We start from the raw sequence: 26195 nt of genomic DNA on the forward strand, positions 1-26195 counted from the left end.
ATATTACGCTTATTACTTTTGGGCGGTGTGTGTATTGTCGTAGATATTTATTTATTTAATTTCAAAAGTGCTTCTAGTGGAGTGGTACATGAAATAAACGGATCAATTGGTATTATGTAATATCGACGAGATATTTTATCTCTGTACTCAGTGGAAAATACATTTAATTGAAATTCGATAAGCAAACTCTCGGATTTCTAACTATAAAGTTGAAGCACCACTTCGCGTCGTAGATATTGTTTTTCTCAAGGCGCTTTTAATTATTTCACCTTTTTCGCTACATTTCAATTTTGCTATTTTCCTACTTAAGGCGGTTGTAGATTTGTAAAGGTAACTTATGTGGCCGTAGTTAGCCGTAGTACGGTAAACTTCAAAGCAAAAAGAAAAGATTTTGATTAAAAGAAAATGACTACTAAAGTTTCATAGGAAAAGGTTGCTATTAATGCCTATCAATCGGTATTTTACAAGATATATTTCGGAGGATGTTTCCAAGAACTATCTGTTCGATTTAATTCCTTCATCACTCTTTACCATTGTACTGCGTCGGTATTATACATTAGAAGAATATATTCGAGATACCCGCGTTGGCTTTACTTACCTACTCTCGGGTGTGCTGGCACTGAAGCATTATTAAACTATAAAATCTTCACAGTACAGTACAGTACATTACAATAGATCGTAAACTGGCGAAGAGTCATCTCAAACATCCGACTATTATACCTTTTCGGAAAGCACCATGATAGCTATAACTATCATCGCGTTTATCACTAACATAAGCCTCATCATTTCCAACGTATTCATGGCATCCTCAGTGCAGGCATTGCCGCACCCAATGCCACCTTAAAGATAGAATGAATACCTTAAAGAGATACTCGGAAACAGGTTTATTATTCTAGTTAAAGAAAACATCAGTCGAGCTTTTTGAGGTGGAGCTCGTCTGGGGAAGTTTATATTTTTTTTTAACTTTTTTTTACTAAGTACAAGTTAGCCCTTGACTGCAATCTCACCTGATAGTAAGTGATGATGAAATCTAAGATTGTAGCTGGCTACCCAGATGGGGAGTATGGTAGTCATACAAACATACCTTCTTTGTCGGTAGGGTGGTAACACAAAACTAGCCACGGCCAAAGCCAGACAAAAAGCTTATTTCTGTTGTTGAGCAACAGTATTGATGTGCTCCGGTCTGAAGGGCTTGGTTTCCGGTGTAATTCCGGCTCATGAGGCCTAACACTTACGCATTAGGTCGATGGACACAGGGTGTCAAATTGTAAGACGTGTTCTCTGCATGACCTATTTTTCTTCTTCTTATTACTATTAGGAGGGGAAAATCCTCATGGATATCTTATGGATAGTGCCAGACTCCTTTTTTTTGTTGACGGCGGGGGAAAGCTTCTTAAAAGATACCCGATTCTCTGCGGCAGAATTTGGGTTATGTGGGATTTTTCTATCCACTAAAAGCCCCTCGGTAGCCAGCCTCAGTTCATATTACATATTGGGAGGCTCCGGGATCTCCTAGGGACGCACCGGTGCCTTTCTTGCACAACACATGTAGCCAGACTCCTACCGGTAAAAACCCCTCCTGCCTCCTAAACGTTCGTGTCTTTTTGGCTTACCATTAACGTCTTATTATTATCTGTGCATGCCTGCGGAGTTTTAGGCGATGGTTTTCAACTAACCATAAACATGGCGGGCCAGCTGTTTGGTCCATCAATAATAACTTTTAAAAAACGTGTGTGTACTTATGTAGACGCGTAAGATGTCATATTTCTTTAGCGTAACAACTTACTCTACGTTTGTAGAGAAAACCACACTAACAATAGAAAAAAAAAAGGTATTGTTTGAATTATTGAAAGTCTACTGTCAAACCTTTTTTAGAAAAACTAAAATGGTGTCGGTTTTTTGTGACGGTGTGCGCGCGCATCGTTTATTCTCACCATTTTTCCTTAACCCGCCAAACGAAGTATAACTTCAAACAAAAGAGAGAGAGGTGGTCTATGGCCAACAGTAAAGCTAGGAATCATGAGATTGCTTAAAACGAATAAATGAGTAAATGAAACGTAATCAAGTGTCGCAAAAGGCTCAGTTCAAACAAGTTAACAATGTCACTCCGGCAGAGGGCGGGTCAAAGCCCGGGGCCCTTAAGTGACAGCATGCTACTATGATGCTAGTCACCCCTTTGTGTTAGCCTGAATGACGGGAGGCTCTGCGACAATGCACTGTGTTATACGGAGGTTATACGTATATCTCCTTAAAAATGTAATCGGAAGATTACTTCACTGTTTATTTATCTGGGTCCTAGTTACGTAGGATGAACATATTTTAACCGACTTTCTTCAAAAAGGAGGAGGCTATTCGGATGTTTTTTATGCCTCTTCGAGCACAACTCCGTCGTGTCTCCGGGCTGGTACTGAGAACACTTTAACAGAAAAAATAGAATGTTATAGTGACCCGGGATTAGATCTATCTTCGATCCGGTACCCAGGACCTTGTGATCCATTACGTTATGCTATAAGGTAATTGAGTTAATAAATAACGTGAAACCGAATCACGAAATACTGTTGAAGGTTGCTCTGTAAAAATATTTCAAAGTTTAACGAAAATAATTCAAAGTTTGGTCTTCCCCGAAGGTTAATATGCGTTTTAATGAGTAACATGTTGATTATATTTTACATTACATGTTTTGTTCAAAAGTTAATCAATAATTATTAATGTTAGAGTGCACACGATCCTCTTTTAGCCAGGAATATTTGTTTACCGAGCTTCTTGCTGCAGCTATTGTTGCAGTTCAGCCAGCAGAGGTTCCAGTAGGTGACGCCGTCGCCACCGCACATCGGCACGTACTCCTTCGGGCAATGGAAGCAGTCACAGCCCTCTACCATCTGGCACGGGCCGCTGTGGAACACGCTGACGTACGCGTCACCCTTCGAGCGTGCAGTGTTAGCGCATCTCAGCTCACACTCGTTAGGATAAGTTCTACCATCAGTACCACAAACGGGCAAGTATTGACCCGTACAGAAACAATCCGCACAAGCCCCGTAACTTTTAACGCTTAAGTATGGGTTGTTAGTGCGCTTAGCTACACAACTTAGCTCGCACTTATTAGGATAGGTTGTGGGCTCCATTTTTCCGTCAGTCCCGCAAACTGGTTCAGATACCAATGCGCATGCGCACGGCAAACATATTTTTGTAGGAGTAGACGTGACCGGCGCGCTCAAAGAGCAAGTCTGCTTTCTATTCTGACAGGCTATCTCGCAGACGTTATCATACAGGATGCCGTCGCTTCCGCAGATTGGGGCTTTGATACCAGGACACTGGCATTCATCTAAACAAGCCCCGACGTTATTGAATTCGATTGGATGCAGATTTCGAGCTATGGCGTTATTGTTAGCGCATTCGAGCTCGCAAAGGTTTCTGTACAGGACGTTGTCTGTGCCGCACACGGGGGTGGCTATAGTCGAGCAGTTACAGGGCGGGCCGAGACAAGCAGCTCTGTATGCGAGATACACGAGAGGTTCTTTTTCCTTCACATTCCTTTGATTCTCACATGCCATCTCGCATTCGTTAGAATACGTTCGTCCGTCCACGCTGCACACTGGGAGGTCTATCGGCAAGCAAACGCATTCATTGCACGTGGTGCCATCTGTACATTCGGTGACAGGTGGTGTGCCCTTCGCAGCAGCCGAATTGTAGCAGTCGAGTAAACACTTGTTTGTGTATGTTATGCCGTCGGAACCGCAGACGGGTTGGAAGTTGTACTCACAGGGACAAACGATCGGCTTAGTCACAGGTTTCGACAGCATTACATCGTAGCCTCTTATCACTGTGACTTGAAGTAATGTCAATGCAGCTAGTGTACCTGAAATTATAATTAACATATGTATATTCTAAGTATTTATGTATATTATTCATAAAATTTTTCATCAGTCGTCTTAGTACCCATAACACAAGCTACGCTTACTTTGGGCTAGATGGCGGTGTGTGTATTGTCGTAGTATATTTATTTAATTATAATTAGAAGCATTATAAAGACTGTCCTGGGCACAGGCCTCCTCGCAATGTAAGAGATAGTTTTAGAGCATAGACCCACCATGGTAGTTCAAACCGGGTTGTTGGGCTGACACTATTATTATCAAACTGCCCTGCGGCTTAGTTCGCGAGACGGGACGAAGCGTACTGCTTCATAGTCGACACCTACCTCAATAAATCTGATACCAAATGTACTGGAATAGTTTTTTCAATAGTACTGGAAGTGCCGAATATACAAAACTAAGATAGTTTCATAGTTAGTATACAGATAGTATTTCAACTTATTTTAATGAACAACTGAGGTAAGAGGTCATTTAAGAATGTAACGTATGTTATAGTATATATGTATTAGTTTATTATTTTTTATATTTATCTTTATTATTATTTTATGTGTGTTTTCTGAATAAGTATAAGTGTGCAGTTATTCCTAAGTATGTATGTAATAATAATACACCGCCAATCGGTTTCTCTTGGTTTTCTTATTCCTAAGGTTGCCTGGAAGAGATTGCTACTATGCGATAAGGCCGCCTTTGGTATCCTAATTTTTAAGTTTCCTCTTGTGGTGTTAATCTTTTTCTTTTTGTGAATTTAAAATGAAAAATATAAGCACCCAATATTTGAAACCTTCAATCACGTAAACATTGTCAATCGTAAATTACGGTCCCGAGGAGCTACCACCGTTTTGACTTATTTAAAATACTTTGAGTTCCCTATTACAAATTCCCTATTACTTCATTAACAATGTGTGGCTTAACAGCAGCTATACATTTGGCGATAGCGTTGGGTAAGTAACGTTGACCCAAGTTATTAAATGGTTGGATGCCCGTGTTGATGAAATATTTGATATAGATAATAGTTTACGGAATTTAATTTCCTGAATAATACTTAAGTCCAAAAACTGAAGGAAGAAGAATTTCCACAAACAAGTTTCAGAGAAACCCACATTTCCAAGTTCTTGAAAACTATACAAAGATTTCTTACCTTTATTAAATATATTCATTTTCACTGCGAACACGCAACTTCGTCGCTTTTATTGTTTTTACGTACTAAGTAGTTACTTACATTTATATATATAGGTACTCAAAATACTCCTTATGTCTTATAAACTGTAATGAAGAGGTGGTACAGTAATTAGGAGAAATAAATTGTCGCACTGTCAAACCAGTTTAGCTTTATCACCTTTGTAGAGATGTATGTGTACATGTTCATAGCGTGGGTATATTTTTATAACAATTCTAGCGGATCCGACATACGTCGTCCTGCCCGGAAAAGAATGAAAAAAGTAGTTACAGAGATATACACATACCTTAGAGCAAGAGAGTACAATTTGGAAGTGCCACATTAAATATAACATATTAATCAAATTTGGTAACGTACAGACAGTTTTATTCTTATAGGTATTTCACGTTGCCAAATGTTACAGTAATTTTGTAAAGCGAGTAAATAATATATAATATAATAAGTTTTTGAATTAAAACATCTTTAGGCGCAACTAGGAAGTCTCTCAGATCAGACTCAGATCTTTTTTCTGACGGAAGTAACGCTTACGTCAGAAAAAAGATTCAATAGGTCTTAAGTATAATACTCGTGTGTCATATACTCCACGCTTCTTGACTTATACGCCAGCTAGTGGCAAATATCATAATCAATTAGGTTTATTTATTTCCAATATTTTCAAACGGATCAATTCTGAATAGCAAAGTGAATAAAAAGTCAACAGTTTAAAAAAAAATATTTTAAATTGCAAATTTTTTTTAAAATCTCTGTTTATACATGTTTTTTAATTACTTTTTAATAAATATATTATTAATAAATTTTCTGACGATTGCATCATTCTATAATATTCAATGACAAGGTTATATTGAAATGTGCTAGATCAGCACATTTTCAATTTTCTACTCTCAATCATTCTATGTAACAAATGAAAATATTTATAAAATGTTAAAGTGATATTAATGAATTTTAAATTAAATATAAATTGAAATAGTAAATATTAAATAAAATGGCGGAGTCCCAGGAACATTTCACTCTTTCATCAATAAATAATAATTAAAAGTTTTACTTCAATTGCGCGTAAAGGTTACACGCACACATTTTTTTTATACTCTACTTTGATGCAACCAGGAAAAAGAGAAGTTTGTCCTTGTTACACGGGTATTATTTCCACCCTTTTGTCATTTCTCGGTGGAGAAATTTTTTCCCTGCCTTAGCTAACCGTGTTGAAGATTGTGGTGTGTAAATAACATCTACGACTCAGATTGACGGACACAGGACGGTCTTTAGGAAGTGTTCCTTGCATACCCCGGTTTTTTTTTTATAAGAACCTATAACATCGATGTTTAATAACCAATCGGCAACACTAAATTAAGAGATCGTTAACCTTTGTACCAATAAAACTGTCTGTCCTTATCATAAGGCACGTTTCGCCAAACATTAATTGTTTCTCTTATCCTAGTGTAAGTCTGACGTACCTTGAGGTACTCCGAGGTTCATCCGTACATCAACGCCAATTTAATAATCAAAAAGACCTGGGCCCGCTTGCGGCAATAGCTGGGTTAAAACACAGATATAAGAACATACAGGACCCTCACTCGGTCGTTGCTGCATGCAGTGCATTGTGTCCAAAAACGCACCGCGAACTTATCACTTCACATCCGCCGAATGTTGCTAGCTTACAAGATTTTCCCCATTTTGTGGTAAACGTTTAGAACATTTGAGGTAAAATAATTACTGCCAACTGCTAAATGGAATGAAGTGACAAACCGCCTGTTTGAGTAATACTACTAAAGTAGAGTGGTTTTTTAAGCTTCAATATTAGTCGTGTGCACGGTTTCTGTATTTTCCTTATTCTGTGGGTTAAAATTAACAGCGGATTATTATGACGGCCGATTGGTGCAGTTTGCAGCGACCCTGCTTTCTGAGTCCAAGGCCGTGGGTTCGATTCCCACTACTGGAAAATGTTTGTGTGATGAGCACGAATGTTTTTCAGTGTCTGGGTGTTTATATGTATTTTCTAGGTATTTATGTATATTATTTATAAAAAAATATTCATTAGTCATCTTAGTACCCATAACACAAGCTACGCTTAAATTGGGGCTAGATGGCGATGTGTGTATTGTCGTAGTATATTTATTTATTTATTAACTCGGGATGGTTAAGATTTTTATTCTACTCATATCGTGTGGCGCACAGGTAGGTAACCCCGAATTGTTATATTTCACGCTGGTAATATCCGTCCCGTAATACTCGTATAGTCCACCAATCCGCACTTGGCCAGCGTAGTGGACTACCTAACCCCTTTTCAGTCTAAGAGGAGGCCCGTGCCCTGTAGTTGGCCGGTAATGGGTTGATGTGATGATGATGAATATAATTCGACCAAATATGAATAAATCAGACACCTTCATACGTTTCTTTTGCCCCACAACATTTTTTGGTGTCATTAAATAATCAACTAGTCAAATAGGCTCTCTCATACTAGTCAATTTTATAACAATCCCTAGTCTCCTGAGTTAATAATTTAACTCTGCAATATTGGTAAGTAAAAAATTTAAAAATATAATTCAAGGTTCAAAAAATATTTAGTTCAGCGACGGATTGTGAGTTTGTTTCTTTAACTACCTACTAACTTTCATCACGTGAATTCATGATTGACAAAATAGGAAATTAGGAATTATTGGTTACCTGGAATAGATCGCTATGTAAAGTCTTACTAAAGACAACACAGCGTGTACAAATTGTACACGCTGGCTTTTAGTAAGACTTTACATTCCGCTAAGAACATTATCTAAAACTAAATAAGCCATGCAGGTTTCTTCATTATGTTTTCATTCACCGTTAAAGCAAGAGATATTTTAGTTGCTTAGATTAAAAACGCACATAACTCCGAAAAGTTATTGATGCATGCCGGGGATCGAACTCGGTCGCAATGAAAGAAAAGTCGAAACCTCACCCACTAGGCTATCCCCGCTTAATATATTAGGCATCATCATTAGGATTATCTATGTTTTCGATGTTTTGATAATTTTGGACAATAATCCCTTACATAACAAGCAGCAATAAATAAATCCCTATCCCTATCCCTACTAACTATATTATAATTATAAATGTCAATGTAAGTTTGTTTGTTACGCTTTCACGCAAAAACTACTTAACCGATCCTCATGAAACTTTGTACACATATTCTTGGAAGTGTTAGAAGTAATATAGGATACTTTTTATCCCGACATTAAGCTCGGTTCGTTTGGGAGAGAGGATGAAAGTGTTTGACGATTTTACACCATAACTACGGCAAATTATAACCAATTTAAATAATTATTTTTGTACTATAGAGGTAGTAATATGTGTTTAATTTTGCAGATCTGATGAATGTGGTTGGAAATAGAGGACAGAACTCCTCAGCTGACAGCAGCAAACCCCTCATTTAAGGCTTAGCGATAATGAATACTTTAAATTTCATTTATTAAATTGATAATATAGATAACTTATAATTCATTTCATTTATTAAATTGATAATATAGATAACTTATAATATATAGATAAACACTCAGAAACTGAAAAACATTATGTTCATCACACAAACATTTTCCAGTTGTGGGAATCGAACCCACGCAGATTCAGCTTTGGACTCAGCAGGGTCGCTGCCCACTGCGCCAGTTGACCGTCAATAAGAAAAAAAGTACGGACCTACTTGACGTTTCAAATTCCTTTATATAAGACGTTTGAAATAAATATATTTTTAATTTGTTTTTTTTTATTTTTACAATAAAAATGTTTCCTTTGTTACATTACCATGTTGATTAAAAATAATAAGAAAAATAGTGAAGCTTGGACTCAAATATTAAAATAAAAATAATACACAATAGTTTTTTTTTCACTATGACCTAAACAAATATATGTGTGTGTAGATATTTCTGTTCACTCGCAAGGGTCTCCGCATTCGCCCTTATGTGCAACTTCAACTTTCTGTTGATCTGATCTTTTATATGCTTCATTTTTGCAATCCAATGTACATAGGTTGGGATAAGTCATTTTGTCCGTTCCACATATTGGATCATAAATAGCTAAGCAATAACACGAATCTTCACATTCGCCTTCACTTGCAACACATACTTCAGGTTGTTTATTCTTTACATTTTCTCTATTGGTGCAATTAAGTGTGCATTCGTTTGGGTAAGTTACACCATCGGTACCACAAATCGGCAGGTATATGAATGGGCAAGCACACGCTACCTCACATTCGCCGTCTTTTGTAATATTTAAAGACGGCAATCCATTTGTGCATCTTTTGTCATTTTCACAATTTAATTCGCATTCGTTGGGGTAGGTTTTTCCATCACTTCCACATACTGGTTGATACACAGTAGCGCAGATGCATGTGTCAGAGCATTCTCCATTTTTTGTAAAAGTTATCGGCGTTAGACCCAGCCTCTTTCGCTCTCTATTAAGACACCCTAAAGTGCAGTTGCTTGAATACGTTTTAACATCACTGCCACATACAGGTTGATAGATTGCCGGACAGAAACAAGAATCATCAATACATTCAAGTTGACATGCGTTTGAATAAGTGTTTCCATCGCTGCCGCAAACTGGCCGAATTTCAGCGGTACATACACTCGATTCAGGGCACTCGCCTTGGCTTTTTATTTTGATAAGCGATTGCTCTCGTATTTTCCTAACTCTGTTAATACATCCTAAATTGCAAGCACTTGAGTATGTATTGTTATCAATACCGCACACGGGCTGATAAACAGCTGGACAAAAACAAGAGTCAGGACATTCACCTTCACTCCATACTGTGAGTAATGGTTTATGGCTTGCTTTGCGTTCCAAGTTTTCACATTTCAATGCGCATACACTTGAGTATGTTTTTTTATCACTACCACACACAGGTTGGTAGACAAATGGACAAATGCAAGCAGGTGCACACTCACCGTGATATTTAATCTTTGTGGAAGAACGACTTCCCTTAGCGTTTCTTTTGCTGTTGGTATTGAAGAAACATTCATTCGAGTAGGTAAGGCCATCAGAGCCACACACAGGCCTGTAAATTTTGGGACAAATAACATGTTTCGGACATTCACCTTGACTAGCTATGTTAATAGTATGCAGTTTTTTACGCTTACGTTCTTTGTTTTTACAATTAAGTTGGCAGCTGTTGCCGTACGTCAGACCGTCGTCACCACACACTGGAGAATAAAGTAGTATGCAAGCGCATGGCTCAACACACTCACCTCCATTATTTATCCTTAAAGGTGGTTGCCCGTTATTTGATCTCCTTCTGTTTTCTATGTCTAACTGACATTGACTTGAATAAGTATTATAATCACTGGCGCAAACTGGCTCATAAATCCCTGGATAAGTACAAGAACCTGGGCATTCACCATCAACTATATCAATAATATGCGGATGTTCTTTCTGTTCAAGGTCTCTTCTCTCGCAATTTAACTGACAGATGTTAGGGTAGGTTTTACCATCACTACCGCATACAGGTTGGTAGATTTTGGAACAAACACAAGGAGCTGAACAGACACCTTGGCTGTGAATAGTAATTAGAGAAAGTCTTTTATTAATGTTTTCTTGGCTGGCAGCATTAAGGAAACATTCATTTGAATAAGTTACGCCATCTGAACCACACACTGGGCTAAAAATTAAGGGACAAATAATACTTGTCGTACATTTCCCTTGTCGGTCAATTTTAATAAGTGACTCTTTTTTAAGTTTACGTTCTTTGTTTATACAATTGAGTTCGCATGTGTTACCATAAGTCTTCCCATCACTGCCACATACCGGAGCATAGTTTTGTAAGCAGATACAAGGCTCGCGACATTCACCTACAGTGGACGTAAGTGGAATTGGACGTTTTGCATTTACACAGTCTAATTCGCATTGGCTAGTGTATGTTTTACCATCACTGCCACATACTGGCTGGTAGACAAAATATTGCGGACATATGCAAGCAGCTGTACATTCACCTTGGCTCTTTATTTTAATATGAGAGTCTATATTCTTGTTTTCGTTATTAGCAGCTTCGAGAAGACATTCATTTGAATAGGTGACGTTATTTGTTCCACATACAGGAGAATATACTGTAGGACAAAAAGTGGGTGGCGAGCATTCACCTTGACTTTCAACAATGATAACTTCTTCTTTACGTCGACCTCTGTTCTGACAATCCAGGACGCACTGGTTGCTGTACGTTTTTTTGTCACTTCCACACACTGGCGCATATATCAATGTACAAATGCAAGGCCCACATTTACCTTCAGTGCTCGTTAATTGTTTGGATGACCTTCTCTTTTCGCATTCAAACTGACATTTGTTAGAATACGTCTTTCCATCACTGCCGCAAACTGGTTTGTAAATATCTGGACATATACAAATGTTTGTCTTCGGGCATTCGCCATTTCTTTCTATTTTAAAATCTCTATTTTTATTTTCACAATCAAACATGCACTTGTTTCCATAAGTTTTTCCATCGCTGCCGCATACCGGATTATATTCTCTCGTACAGACACATGGCACTTTGCATTTTCCTTTGTATTCAATAGTTACTGCGAGAGCTTTGTTCTTGCAGTTAAATTTACATTCATTAGAGTAAGTTTTCCCATCACTGCCACACACAGGTGCAAATTCTTCTGTGCAAATACAAGATTCAGTGCATTCTCCCTGATAATCTACAAATATCTGTTTTCTACCAATAGTTTCATAGTAGTCCCTGGTGCAGTTAAAAATGCAATCATTGGCGTAGGTAACGTTATCGGACCCACAAACTGGTCTAAGGATTTTTGGGCAGGGACACGATGGTCCAGCTGCTATGGAATTTGCAAATATATTCTGCGTCCACCACACTACGAGTACTAATGTCCCTGTGAAAGCATAAACATATTGTAAAATAACTTATTAAATATATGTAATACTCTACATATAATATTAAAACAACAATTCAACTACATTTATTCCTTACCTACGAAAATCTTCATTTTAAAGCCATATAACACCACAGATGGTGTAATATATACTGTATCCAAATAAAGCTATAAATTAAATATATACCAAAACGTGTTGTTTGCAAATGTGAAACTAAGTAAAGACGAAGACAAAAGAAAATAATAGCGATAGTAACAAAAGGTGGGCAGTAATTAAATTTAAAAGACTTGCTTGATAATACATGTAGCATAAACGTATTTATGGTTCTGTCTTTGTTCATATTTAATTTAATTTGAATTTAAAATTATGGAACCTTATTTTTTCTCTTCCTTTACTAGGCGGTGTATGTTATGTTCTTATATACGAGTATATATAACTGAGCATCTTGAATTTGATTGATTTTAAACCTCTGAAATGAGCCAGTTCAATTTTATTCTTCCTACAAGATATTATTAGACAATGTACATAATTGTGTATTTACCATTATTATATTTTACAGACAACTCTTGTTATCTATTTAACAACGTACTAACTTCATTTAGCGTCATTGGATTTATTGACTACCTTTTCAGTTTATAAACATACGTTTTTTAGGGTTTCGATAGAAAAAAACACTTCATTTGTATGGATCAATTGTTTGTCTGCCCTAACGTCTGTATGTCATCACTCTTTTAATTACACGCTTAAATGAATTATTATCAATCATAAAGTAACCATTGACAGAAAGTATGTACTGTTACAAATTTAAAATCACAACGAATGCAGGTACCAAATTTAAATTCAAAAATTACAGGCACTTATGAAGCGTTTATAAATTGAAAATGTTACACTAATATAAGTTATGGTGAAAACTGCATTCGTTAACTTAAAACTAAAGCTATGAACCAAACTATGCTAAAAAGCTATGGTTCCAAACGCTCCCAGGTTTAAGAAGAGCCCACAACAAACTTAGCTTTTTTTTTTTGTTATAGCCATCTCACAGTCTAGTTAATGTTGAGCTATGAAGTAAGAGCAATTCATACCCAAGCTTTTTATCATACATGTAATCCTTAATATTATAATAGGACCAATCCTTTAAACCATAATATTTATGATGTTACCTGGAAACGTTCATAGAATGCTATTGATATTTCTTGTAATCTATCCAAAGCATAGACAGGCGTTATGTTCAACACAATCGGTGTTGAACATAACGCCTGTCTACTTAAGCCAGTAATGTATCAAAATGTGGCACTTAATTTGATTGCTTAGTGTTAGAATCCAAAAGGTATGCTTAAAAGACATGTACGTGAACTCTCAGGGTTTATTTAATTTAATGGGTGTCCCGCAAGGCTTAATATTTGTCTTAAGTACGTAATTTAAGTACGATTAATAAAACGCAATCACGCAAATCCTTTCATGAAGTTTTAAAAACATGGTTATACTTATAGTCGCTTCACAACATATTTATAATAATACAGTAATTATTATAGGTCAAAACATTAGCTTATCGGGAATCATTTACAACGGGACGTATCACAGAAAGCTTGAGCGAGTAGCATGGGCCAGTAGCTTGCGCCGTTATTTCAGAAGAGTTTGCAAATATACGCGAGTGCACTTTTAAGAGAAAAAGCGTCAGATTGCAAGCAGTACTTGAAATCACAAACGGTGATAGCTTTGCGGATAAGCCTTTGGCTTTCCTTTCTAGGGAACCGAATTCGTATGTGTAAATTTTCAGCTTTTTTTAAAGTAAGCAATTAAAATATCACTTGATTTAAAGGCAAAGGACACAATCGTGATCGTCAGGAAATCTGCATATGTGAAAGTTCTCCATAATGTTCTCGAAGGCTTTTGAAGTCTTCCAATTCGCAATAGACCGTCGTGGACTACGGACTTAACACAAGTAGTGTAAAAGAGTATAAAAGAGAAGACACTAATATGGGTTGATAATGATAATGATTCGATATAGATATATATATATACCTTCGATTTAGATATATAGACGTGTATATGATGACTTGAGAGGCGACGGATTGTCTCGTCAGATTAGGAAGACCTTAATATAGTGTACAGAATACGTTTGCTTATAAAAAAAACAAGTACCAAAATAATAGTATAATTTTACTTTAATCAAATGAGCTATCTTTTACTAAAACATAAAGCTGAAGAATTTATTTTTTTGTTTACTTGAACGCGATGATCTACGCGAGGGACTACTCCGGTCCGATTTGAAAAATCCTTTCAGTGTTGGATAGCCCATTTGTCATGGAAGGCTAATAAATAATAAAAAAGCCATTTATTCTACTACCAATAAATAAAGAAATACATATTAAATTCATTCATGTAATTACACTACGTAATATAATTAAATTTATACATATTATAACAAATTATATATTTCATTTCATTACATTTATTTAATAGCTAGTCTTCAATTCTTATTTGTTGTGTTGTGGTAGAAGTCGCCTCTCTGGCGTAGGCCTCCCCCAGCTCTATAAGTCATGGAAGGCTATAGGTTAATAAATATATTGCCACGCTAAGATCAATAGGAGTATAGCACCAATGAAGATTGGTCAAAATCGGGGTTTTTTTTCTCCTTATGTGAGCTTACGCTGCGTACGCTGCATAAACGGTAAAAATGTCGATGAAACCACGTATGACAAAGTTGGTTCCCTTTAAAGTTCTAAAAAAAGGGACCGCATATGTCTATGATATGAGGTAGACTTATACGCGGTCGCGAGGGACCGCTAGTATAATTATGAGTTTCCTACCAAGGCACGGAACCCTAAGTGCGCTAGTCTTACATGCACTTGGCAAGTTTTTTTTACATCGTGGAAAGCATTATTGTTTTATCTATTATAATAAGTTTAATATTGTTATGCGTTACTTGTTTCAGGTGAACGACAGTGTGGGCGATTTTCATTTATCCTACTATCCTACTAATATTATAAATGTCAAAGTTTGGATGTTTGTTACTCAATCACACAAAAACGGATTTGGATGAAATTTGGCATGCATGTAGCCTTTGACATGGAAAAGAACATAGGCGACCCTTTATCCCGATTCCTTAAGTAATTTCCACGGCGAATTGAAATGTCAATGGCAGACATGTTTGAAATTTGGTATGCATGTCACCTGTGCTAGAAGACTAAAGTCTTCGAACAGTGCGTGTTGCCAGTGATGACTTATGGATCTGAGACATGGTCGCTAACTATGGGCCTCATAAGAAGGCTCATAGTCACTCAGCGGGTGACGGAGAGAGCTATGTTAGGAGTATCTCTACGTGATCAAATCAGAAATGAGGAGATCCGTAGAATAACTAGAGTTACTGACGTAGCTCGCCGCGAAGCTGCAGTGGCAATGGGCGGGGCACATAGCTCGGAGAACCGATGGACGTTGGACGTTGCTGGAATGGCAACCCCGCGCCGGTAAACGCAAATGACATCAGGCGAGTAGCTGGGAGCCGCTGGAGGCAAGCGGCCCAGGACTGTGTATTGTGGAACTCCCTACAAACGACCTATGTCCAGCAGTGGACGTAAATTGGTTGAGGTGATGATGATGATGTAGTAATCTGTGCTATGGAAAGCGAGTGAAAGTAGATACTTTCTATACCGATCTCTCAAATAGTTCTCATGGTAAGATTAATAATTGTTTACGAGCGAAGCTTTAGAACCAATTCTGAAGTCCACACAGAAAAAGTCGCGGGCGAAGTAATTATAATTCATGCTCTATTGTAGAATTATAGCTTGTTATGTTTTAAAAACTTGAATCAATAAGTGTACAGGATTAAAATGAATAATATTATTGTCTTTTTGTGTCTACCTATGTTAACTTGGGGCATTCGTACAATATTTGTAACAATAGAGATTAAATATACATAACTAATGTATACCCATGGTTTCGCCCTCGTTAATTATGGCTAAATGTTGTAATTAAAGTATATTAATATTTTAACTTAACTATGTTTCTTTAGCCTTCTAAGCAATAATAAAAATAACATAGTTTATCTAAATAAGATTTTATTGATATTGAATTTTAAAATAAAACAAATTGAACTAAACGTTATTTATTAGTTCAATTTGTTTTATTTTAAAATTCAAGTATCAGTAAAATAAGATGAGTGCTGTCCTTTTTATGTTAATTATAGTACTAAATAAATAAAAAAAATATTATTTACATTATAAGACTAGTAAGAAATATAGATTGTAAGTTTTACAAATCGTTTAGTCAGCGCATGGGGCATTTTTAGGACTAACGTTAGATGCTTAACTTAAAACAGTCAAAGTATAAAAAATTTGATAATTATTTTGCATCTGTGGCATCAGAACCGTGGCTTACTTGGCAAAGCACTTAGGCAACAATTGCCGTAAAGAAGCGAGTCTAAATCTAATAATTATTTATAACTAGGCAGCAGACAAAAATTATATCCGTGGATTATCCTCCTGACAAGGGATAAATTAACGTGTGCACTTGCCAAAGCGAAGTAACAGGGAATATAGTTTGGAAATAAATCTGGACCCGGTAAATAGGTCCTAGGTTTTCTTAAGATATTACAACCTGTAACAACCAATTTGGTGCACACGAAGTTGCGGGGGTCAGCTAATAAAAATATAAAATTACAAACGAAATCATGAGCAATTTGATTTTTTTTTCGATTCTTTTCATCATCTTCAATTCAGGTTATATAGACTAACCGTCTTAGGGGCAATGCGTTGTGAATAATATGTTGAGGGCTGATCGTTTGTACTCCTCTAGTACACCGGTCACGTATGGCTCGCCTGAATTGAAAGGTAGCCATGATTGAATAAAGATGGCGCTGGGTTCGATCTGACAGATCATCCCCTATCGCCACGCATTATACTGTTGTGATTAAAAAGCCCTGTCTCCCTCAATGATCTTTGACGGCCGACTGGTGGAGTGTGCAGCGACCCAGCATTTTGAGTCAAAGGCCGTGGGTTCGATTCCCTCAACCGGAAAATGTTTGTGTGATGAACATGTATGTTTTTAAGTGTCTCGGTGCTTATCTGTATATTATAAGTATATTTATATTGCAGAAAAGAGCTGTACGATCAATATATAAACTTAAATCACGCGAATCCCTCCGTGAGAAGTTTAAAGAAAAAGGTTTACTTACTGTAGCTTCACAATATATAGTATTTGTAAGACAACATATTAGTCTTTATAAACAAAAAGTGGATATAAACAGTCGACTAACAAGAAATGGTCATAAATTAGTGACATCTGCATATCGTCTGCGAAACGTACAGGAGTAATTTGTGGGATTGAGTATAAGCTTTTATAATATGATTCCTAAGGTAATTTTGGACCTATCAATGCATACATTTAAAGAATATGTTAAAACACATTTATTACAGCGAGGCTACTATACAATTGATGAATTTCTTTATGGCAAGGTTGCTTGGAATCATCCGGCTCCGCTTTCATCCCTCACAAGATAGAAAATTCATTTTTCTATCTTGTGTTAAAATTATGTTGGAAAAGAACAATCTGCTGAGTTTCTTGCCGGCTCTTCTCAGTACAATCTGCCTTCCAAACGTGGTAGTGGCTCTACAAACAGACTGACTAGACGTTTCAAAATGCTTATAAACCAGGCCTACTTGAAATAAATGAATATTGAAAGAAAAAATAGAATTGGTGTATAATTTACGCAATAATCGCGTAACAAACAAAAAACCGACAGTCGAATTGAGAACCTCCTCCTTTTTTAAAACGAACTAAAAGCGAATAAATATTGTTAAACGACGGAATAAGCAGTATGGTTAATGATCTTTGCCTCTTGAGTCCGAAGAAGACAAATAAAAAACCATCAAATATTGTATAAAGTTGCAGGATGAAAAAAGTAAAATCTTTTTCCGAAATATCTTTTATTGTTTTTTTACATCTAATTATTTTTCCTCTCGATGAATATGAAAAGTAGTATGTTCAAATTGGGAACTAACCCCATTTTCACCATCACACTATGTGCGTATGTATAAACCAAAAACTCGGTTGAGATGGGGATGTAATCCGTCTTATTTAACAATCTACTATAATTAATACATTGTATTTTGGTGTGCAAATTTTAGCATGAACTAATATACCCATTACTATTTATTATCTCCCGCTAAGTGCGCCATTTGTTAACGCAGGCATTTAAGGGCACTTATTAAAGAAAACATACACAATATCTAATTTTCAACTTAATAACTTGTTTTTGACATTGAATTCATTTTTTACAATCAACTGCGGGGCTTCATAGTTTATATTTGGGTGCCCGTGTTTTTTTGTTCGCACTCAAGCTGACATTCACTTGAGTACATTATTTTAATATGAGAGTCTCTATTCTTGTTTTCGTTATTAGCAGCTTCGAGAAGACATTCATTTGAATAGGTGACGTTATTTGTTCCACATACAGGAGAATATACTGTAGGACAAAAAGTGGGTGGCGAGCATTCACCTTGACTTTCAACAATGATAACTTCTTCTTTACGTCGACCTCTGTTCTGACAATCCAGGACGCACTGGTTGCTGTACGTTTTTTTGTCACTTCCACACACTGGCGCATATATCAATGTACAAATGCAAGGCCCACATTTACCTTCAGTGCTCGTTAATTGTTTGGATGACCTTCTCTTTTCGCATTCAAACATGCACTTGTTTCCATAAGTTTTCCCATCGCTGCCGCAAACTGGTTTATATTCTTTCGTACAGACACATGGCGCATTGCATTTTCCTTTGTATTCAATAGTTACTGGGAGAGCTTTGTTCGTGCAGTTAAATTTACATTCATTAGAGTAAGTTTTCCCATCACTGCCACATACAGGTGCAAATTCTTCTGTGCAAATACAAGATTCAGTGCATTCTCCCTGATAATCTATGAATATCTGGTTTCTATCAATTGTTTCATAGGAGTCCCTGGTGCAGTTAAAAATGCAATCGTTGGCGTAGGTAACGTTATCGGAGCCACAAACTGGTCTCAGGATTCTTGGGCAGGGGCACGATTGTCCAGCTGCTATGGAATTCCCAATGATATTTTGTGTACAGCATACGGCGAGCACAAATATTCCTGTAAACGCATGAAATTAAACGCATTAGGTATTAAATATTTTTTATAAATTTTTAAATGCATTATATAACTTTGGATAGGACTCGGACCTGCGACTCTCTAGCAATCGCAACCTGAGCGCTTTTCGACTAAGCGTCGACTCTCCTACCGCCGCGCCGATGAGAAATTAGTATATGCCTTTTATATCAGCCTTAAGCGACTAGCCTCATCTCAAATCCTGTCAGTTGAGAATTTCTTTCATGCATTTTAAAATTAATTTATATTCCTCCAAGTCTAGGCAAAAACACTAACCAAAATTAGGAAACTATTATTAAATCTTCATCAACATCATATTTACGTCCTAGTGTTACGCTCTGGACCCTTTCTTAAAACAATATGTTAGTAACAATAACAGGGGCAAATAGCTTAACGTATTATCCGACGCACGAAATGAACATCGTCAATTTCCTAACTTCAGGCTGGTTTAGTGCTTTTTTTGGCTTCATGGGAACTGAACTCAGAACATGCTAACCACTAGACTGGCCGGTAATCACTGCACTGGGATACTTGAAATATATAGACAATATTTGGAAAATAATATAATAAAGATAGAGTTAATTATTTATATATTAAAAAATAATAATATATAATAAAAAGCTTCTATAAAAATCACTAGCAATTTATTTCTATTTATTTAAAGTTTCATAAGCTAGCTTTGGATTGCAATACCGAACTCCTAGGTTTGAATTCCGCTCGTTAAACGTTTGTCTTAATGTTCAGTTATTTTATTCTTTACCTATTAAAATCTTCATCGTACAATTATGTGTCACAACGGATGGTTTAATACCTAGCTACTTACTGTACTCGTATAACTTTTATATTCAATATATACTAAGCTTTGTTTGCAAAATATGTTAAAACTAACCGATGACGCAGACAAAAGAAAATAACAGCCATAGTAACAAAGGTGGCTGGTATGTCATATATATGACTTGATACATTATACTCTTTATCGTCCCGGCTTTGTTTATACTATATTTAATTGGTAATTTTTGTATGATTTCAGAGTCTAGATTCTGTAACCGCTTCGTAATCAGGTGTAAACTTACCACGCAAGGTCAGTAAAGTCTAGTAACATATTAAATCAATCATGATCATTATCACATTGACCCATCTACCACAATAAGAAGGGGTTAAGGTCGTAGTCACATAACTTTTTCGTAAGGCAAAATAATCTGTTTAATAATGACGATTGAAAAATACCTATTAATTTTTAAATTTTGTTCAACATGAAATACTTTATTGTAGCTTATTTTAAAAGATAGATATGTGACTGCGCAGATTTATTAGATAAGCTGTGATAGCCTAGTCAGTGGCGGCTAGAACTTCAGTCTCCTTTCCGGGGAGACCAAGTTTGATCCCCTGCAAGCACCTCTTTTTCGGCTTTAATTGAATAACGAAATAGTGATAGCCCAGTGGGTAGGACTTCGAATTCATTTTTGGGGGGGGCGAGTTTGACGCGACTTTATTAAATTTTGTGTTTTAAGCAATTAAAATATCAATTGCTTCAACGGCGAAGGAAAACATCGTGAGGAAACCTGCATGCCTGAGAGTTCTACATATTTCTCTCAAAGGTATGTGTGGAGTCCACTAATCCGCACTGGTTGGGGGTTGGTTGGTTTTTATTTACTGTTGTATAAAAAATAGTTTCAGGCAGTGCGGGGGCCGAATCGGAGGTAGATCTTAGTGCCAACCGTGAGCGCCGTTGGAGTGGGCATCCCAGGGTTCTTCGAGCGCGGAGGCGGCGGTATCTGCGGCGTGGGTGAATTGCGCGAAGTAAGCAGCGCGGGCGTGCTGTACTTCAGGCGTGTCTCCGACATATTGTCCGTCATGAGTGAGTTGGATGTGGGCCTGGGGATCGGTCCATTTGCCGTAGCATCCCGAGTATCCGGCTCCGTAGCTAGCGCCGTAGCTAGCGCCGGCGCCGTAGGCAGCGGCACCGTAGCCAGCGCCGTGACCAGCGCCGATGCCGGCGTATCCGCCGTGAGAGGCCTTGGCTGTCGCCGCGGAGTGAGCAGAGATATGAGTGGCTTTCAGGTGGGCGCTCTCGGCGGTGTCGATGACGCGACCGTCGTATTCTAGGGGAGCGGGGCCGTTTTTAAGAAGACCTGCGATTAAGTTAATGGTGGAGTTTTCATCATCATTTCATCATTTTTCAGTTCAGCTATGCCAAGAATCAGCCCGAACAAAGAAACATGACGGACAATATGTTCAAATATTTTTCGTTACAGCTTGGTGCATTACTGCCTTTATCGTGCGCTGTAGTGGCCCGGTAATGGGTTTATATGATGATGATGTTGATGCATTTAATAACGCTTGCTTTAACGGTAAAGGAAACCATTCTAAACAGAGTTCTTGAAGGCCTGTGAAGTCTACTAATCCGCACTTGCCAGCGTGGTCTACGGTAATGGACGTGAGCTAGAAGGGACCCGCCCCCTGCAGTGAGCTAGTACCTAATGTTGATAATGACGATAGTATTTTTTAACGATCTGTTATTTTAATTCCGAGAATACTGCGTAACGAACTGTTATTGTTAAATAAAATATAAGTTGACCTTGTACAGTCAACATTCATTTGTACGTTTATTCAGCCGGCGGCAATGCGTCATTGCCATGACAGTGGCATTCGTTGACGTTAACCCATTGGGTGGTACGAATGGCCTCCACTTACATTAAGAATACTCTTTTTTAAGGGCCCATTAAAAATAAATCCGTCCTAGCGATTGATTGCATGCAGATCGCAGCGATCCATCGTTTCAAAACTGCTGTCCACTCACGCAATCGGTCGCTGTAACTCGATTGCATCGAAGCGGGGCATAACAGAATGCTCGTGCTAGTAGAATGCCCACGTCGATAACTTATGTAAATAGTAGGTATGTGCTCGCCACTTGCACGAGTAACATTTGCAAAATATTGACAGGTGATTTGTAAGAGGTAGGTATAGCAAGAAACTCGTGTAGGACTTACGCGAGTGTACGTGTGGATGGAAACGCACGCGATGGAGGCATTTGGACATACGCGTGCCAAGCGATGAATTGCGCGAACCTTTTAACCATCATCACCTTTACAATGTGTGTACGTTCACTGTTTACCCCGTTTGCCTAGGCAGAGCTGACTCACGCGAGTCAGCTCTGCCTAGGCAAACGGGCTAAACAGTCTAGGGTTACGTTACCAAAATGGTAAGAGCGCGAATCCTTATGGTGCGACTTTGTAAGTCTATCTTCTCACATTTTAGTATGTATGAACTTGTAATAAAATCTCTTTAGTTTTGGTATCATTAAAAGTTAAAATTTTAAAGAAGGTAATTCTAAATTCAAATCAGGAAAATGTGTGATTTTTATTTGTTTTTCGTACTGTGAAGATATGTGAATCTAATGAAGAAATTCGATACATATTTAAATCTTACTACAAACAAGGTAAAATTGAGTTGCAGCAAGCCGGGAAAAAAAATTGCGTTTATGGGCCTAGTGCAGCGTCTGTGAGAGTAGCACAAATTTGTTTTAAGCATTTTCAATCCGGAAATTTTTATGTCAAAGATGAACCTTGCCCTGGTCGCCCTATTACGGATAAAATGGACGCCATTTTTAAAAAGTGGAACAAGACTGGGAATTGACTACAAAACAGTTTTTGGCGCATTTGAAAAAAACTGGGTAAACAAAAAAGCTGGATATTTAGGTACCTCACGAGCTCACTAAAAGAAACCTAATGAACCGTGTACTCATTTGTGATTCTTTATTACGACGTAATGAAACCGAACCATTTTTGAAGGAGCTGATAACTGGTGATGAGAAGTGGATCATGTATGACAAGAACGTGCGAAAACGGTCGTGGTCAAGGGCCGGTCACGCTTCACAGACTGTGGCGAAACCCGGCTTAACACGCAACAAGGTGATTCTGTGTGTGGCGGGATTGGAAGGGCATTATTCACTATGAGCTGTTACCACCCGGCAGGACCATCGATTGTGAACTGTACTGCGAACATCTGATCAGATTTAAGCAAGAAGTTGAGAAAAAGCGGCCGGAATTAATCAACAGAAGGGGTGTGGTCTTTCATCATGATATCGCTAGACCTCACACATCTTTAGCCACTCAGCAAAAATTAAGAGTGTTTGGCTGGGAGGTGCTTATGCATCCGCCGTATAGTCCTGACCTTGCACCTTCAGATTTCTAACTGTTTCGGTCTCTTCAGAATTCTTTAGGTAGTGTCAGGTTAACATTACGAGAGGACTGCCAAAACTACTTGTCGCGTTTTTTGATCAGAAACCCCAAAATTTCTATAGCAATGGGATTATGTCCCTACCTACAAGATGGCAAAAAGTTATCGAACAAAATGGTACCTACATACCCGAGTTAAATGTAAATAAACTATATTAAAAAATGTTTTGAATTTTCTTAAAAAATGCCAAGAAACTTTTTCCCCAATATAAGATATTAATTTTAAATAGGTTTAATTATATTTAATTTTATACTTATTAAGTTGTTATAAACTGTTAAATAGTTGTGTCCGTGATTTCACTCATCATCAGGCGCTCACTGAAAACCAGCGCGGCAGCTTGTTGCAGCTTATGATAAGTGGGCGACCATTATTCGGTCAGTTTTGTAGCTGTTTATATGTTATATGTTAACATAAGTATATTATGTATTATAAAAAAACAGCTGAATAAAAAACATTTTCTTTTTTCAGATCTAAAGCGGGATATGATGTAGATTAAGATCTTTATACCAATTATTATGTTGTCTGCAGCTGAAATGTTTTATCACTGCAATATATTTAAAAAAAATTACGTATCTATGTCATTCAATATTGTGTAAGTTTATGATAGCTTATATGAATCATAAATATATTTTTTCATGTTTATGCACCATCGACGTTCCATCTTTATATCGGCTTCGCACGCTCGGGTTGCCTTTAAAAGATTACTATTAGAGATAAGGCTGCGTTTGCACCCTAGCACTATGTACTATTACTGTTTTCTTTGTGTTTTGTTGTAATAAAGTTTATTCTATTGCTATTCTATATTCAAAAAACCCATGTACTCATTTGTTTCAAGTAGGCCTACTTTATATATATACTAACTGTTGCCCGCGACTTCGTCTGCGTTTGTTTTTGTTTTTCGAAAGACATGTGCCTCATAAATGTGGCAGCACTTTATGTATTTAGGATAACTAAGCTTTAAATGACGGGTTTGCTGCCATCCGCTGAGCAGTTCTGTCCTCTATCTCCAATCACATTCATCAGATCTGCACGAAATTTGGGCAAAATTTAACAGATATACCTCTAAAGTAGAAAAATAATTATTTAAATCAGTTATCATTTGACGGCGTTTGGTGTAAAATCACACTTCCGTCCCAAAATAACAGCTTAATTTCTAGATAAAAAGCATCCTATATTACTTCTAACACGTACCTTCAGGAATATGTGTACAAAGTTTCGTGATGATCGGTTTAGTAGTTTTTGCGTGAAAGCGTAACAAACAAACTTACATTCACATTTATAATATTAGTAGGGATAGTACAAAGTAGGTAATTCGTTAAAATTGTGTCTATAAAATTATTTTTTATAGTCTCTGTGACGATAGATTATGTAAGTTGGCTGGCGTAAACACGGTAAATACCTACCTACGGGTCTTGGCAAGTAGCGGCGGCAAATTAATTGTATTTTTGGTAAGAACACCGTGTAAGGGCTTTGTGGGGAAATTAATTAGATCGTACGCCTGATGGGGGGGTATGGGGTAGGGGAAGACTCATTAGTTCCTGACAAAAAAGAGGTTGAGTTATACAAGAGGGGTGTACCGTTCAGTTTTGATTTTCTTGCTTCAGCTTCTTTGCCGAATTTAATTATTTATTTTGAAACTAGCTGATTCCCGCGTTTAGTACGGGTTTTCACAAATGCAGTGGGAACAGTTTGTTTTCCAGGGATGAATAAATAAATATACTACGATGCACACACATCGCAAACTAGCCCTAAAGTTATCATAGCTTTTGTTATGGTCACTGATGATGACTGTTGAATATTTTTATTAATAATACCTATACATAAACACTTAAAATATAAAGATAAAAAACCAGCCACTGAAAAACATTCACAACATGTTTATCACACAAACATTTCCTCTAGTTTTGGGTTTTAAACCCACAAACAAACATACCTTCGCATTTATAATGTTACTAAGAAATAGTAAGGATTACTTTTCAACGACACTCAATTGCGGTAATGTAACCGAGCAAAGATATTTAATTTGCATTGAGATACCATTAAAAGATATTCGCTCACCGCGTTACTGAAGTTATTGACTATAAATGATAATGAGAATGAATATGAGTTTTTTGGCGTTTATTTCCGCCAACGCTACATCAAAGTAATATAGTCCTTTTTTTTTATTAAAAAAAAGAATAATCAAAAATTAAAAAAAAATAAAAACCCCGACAGAAAATAAATAACTGTAATTCACATTTGTTTTGTAGTGCCCTTCTTGGATTTGAAATTTGACTATTAATTTGATACCAGAATTATGAAAAATGTAATAAGCCATGTTGCCACAACATGGCTTGTTACATTTTTCATAATTCTGGATAATAATAGTAATATCGGAATAAAAAGTATCATATATTACTTCTAACACTTCTAAAAATATGTGTACAAAGTTTCATGAGGATCGGTTAAGTAGTTTTTGCGTGAAAGCGTAACAAACAAACTTACATTGACATTTATAATATTAGTAGGATAGGATAGGATAGGCAAGTAGGGATAGGGATAGGGATAGCGATTTAGCGAGTAGGGTAGATTTGTTACAATGGACACAGGGCGGCACATTGCAGGACGTGTTCCATGCAGCCTTGCAAAGTGTTTATCTGTTTAAAGGTGATAATTTTTCACTTACCATCTTGCCATCTGCTACTCAGTCAATTATTATTAAAAAAAACACTTTTACATACACAGCGCCTAACCTACATATTTAGCAGCGTTCAAGAGAAAGGCTTCTGATTGGTCGCACGCAAGACGCAACCGTGGACGCTGCTAATGTGCGGAGACCTTCGCTTGAGGCCGCTATACCAAACGTCCCAAGTGTTCGCTCAGAAGTTTCGCTTCAAATAGTTGCCAAACAAAAAGCCTCTCGAGTGGTCTTCCTCTAAGCCTGAATATATTCGTTCGAGATAAC

The 26195-nt window shown here is 37.2% G+C and overlaps 3 protein-coding genes across 5 annotated transcripts; all 3 read right to left on the bottom strand.

The window, feature by feature from the left end:
* Positions 1 to 2667: 2667 nt before the first annotated feature.
* Positions 2668 to 26195, bottom strand: LOC120623697 (serine protease inhibitor dipetalogastin-like). Of its 2 annotated transcripts, none has more exons than XM_039889873.1 (2): positions 25984 to 26195; positions 2668 to 3856 (listed from the first exon to the last, which is right to left on the bottom strand). In XM_039889873.1, exon 2 carries the CDS (start codon positions 3798 to 3800, stop codon positions 2712 to 2714), a length of 1089 nt encoding a protein of 362 aa, XP_039745807.1. In that variant the 5' UTR covers positions 3801 to 3856; positions 25984 to 26195; the 3' UTR covers positions 2668 to 2711. The 2 variants fall into 2 exon arrangements, with proteins under 2 accessions (XP_039745807.1, XP_039745806.1); XM_039889872.1 differs by lacking the exon at positions 25984 to 26195 and adding an exon at positions 5008 to 5056.
* On the bottom strand, positions 8806 to 19821 carry LOC120623696 (agrin-like). Of its 2 annotated transcripts, XM_039889871.1 has the most exons (3): positions 19773 to 19821; positions 18277 to 18997; positions 8806 to 11722 (listed from the first exon to the last, which is right to left on the bottom strand). In XM_039889871.1, the coding sequence occupies exons 1-3, from the start codon at positions 19786 to 19788 to the stop codon at positions 8941 to 8943; spliced, it is 3519 nt and encodes a 1172-aa protein (XP_039745805.1). In that variant the 5' UTR covers positions 19789 to 19821; the 3' UTR covers positions 8806 to 8940. The 2 variants fall into 2 exon arrangements, with proteins under 2 accessions (XP_039745805.1, XP_039745804.1); XM_039889870.1 differs by lacking the exons at positions 18277 to 18997; positions 19773 to 19821 and adding an exon at positions 11990 to 12245 and having other exon boundaries at positions 8806 to 11891.
* On the bottom strand, positions 20720 to 22091 carry LOC120623993 (probable peroxisomal membrane protein PEX13). The gene is made up of 2 exons (XM_039890291.1): positions 22013 to 22091; positions 20720 to 21144 (listed from the first exon to the last, which is right to left on the bottom strand). Exons 1-2 carry the CDS (start codon positions 22089 to 22091, stop codon positions 20720 to 20722), a joined length of 504 nt encoding a protein of 167 aa, XP_039746225.1.

Source organism: Pararge aegeria, chromosome 5 (genome assembly GCF_905163445.1).
Source record: "Pararge aegeria chromosome 5, ilParAegt1.1, whole genome shotgun sequence".
NCBI lineage: Eukaryota > Metazoa > Arthropoda > Insecta > Lepidoptera > Nymphalidae > Pararge > Pararge aegeria.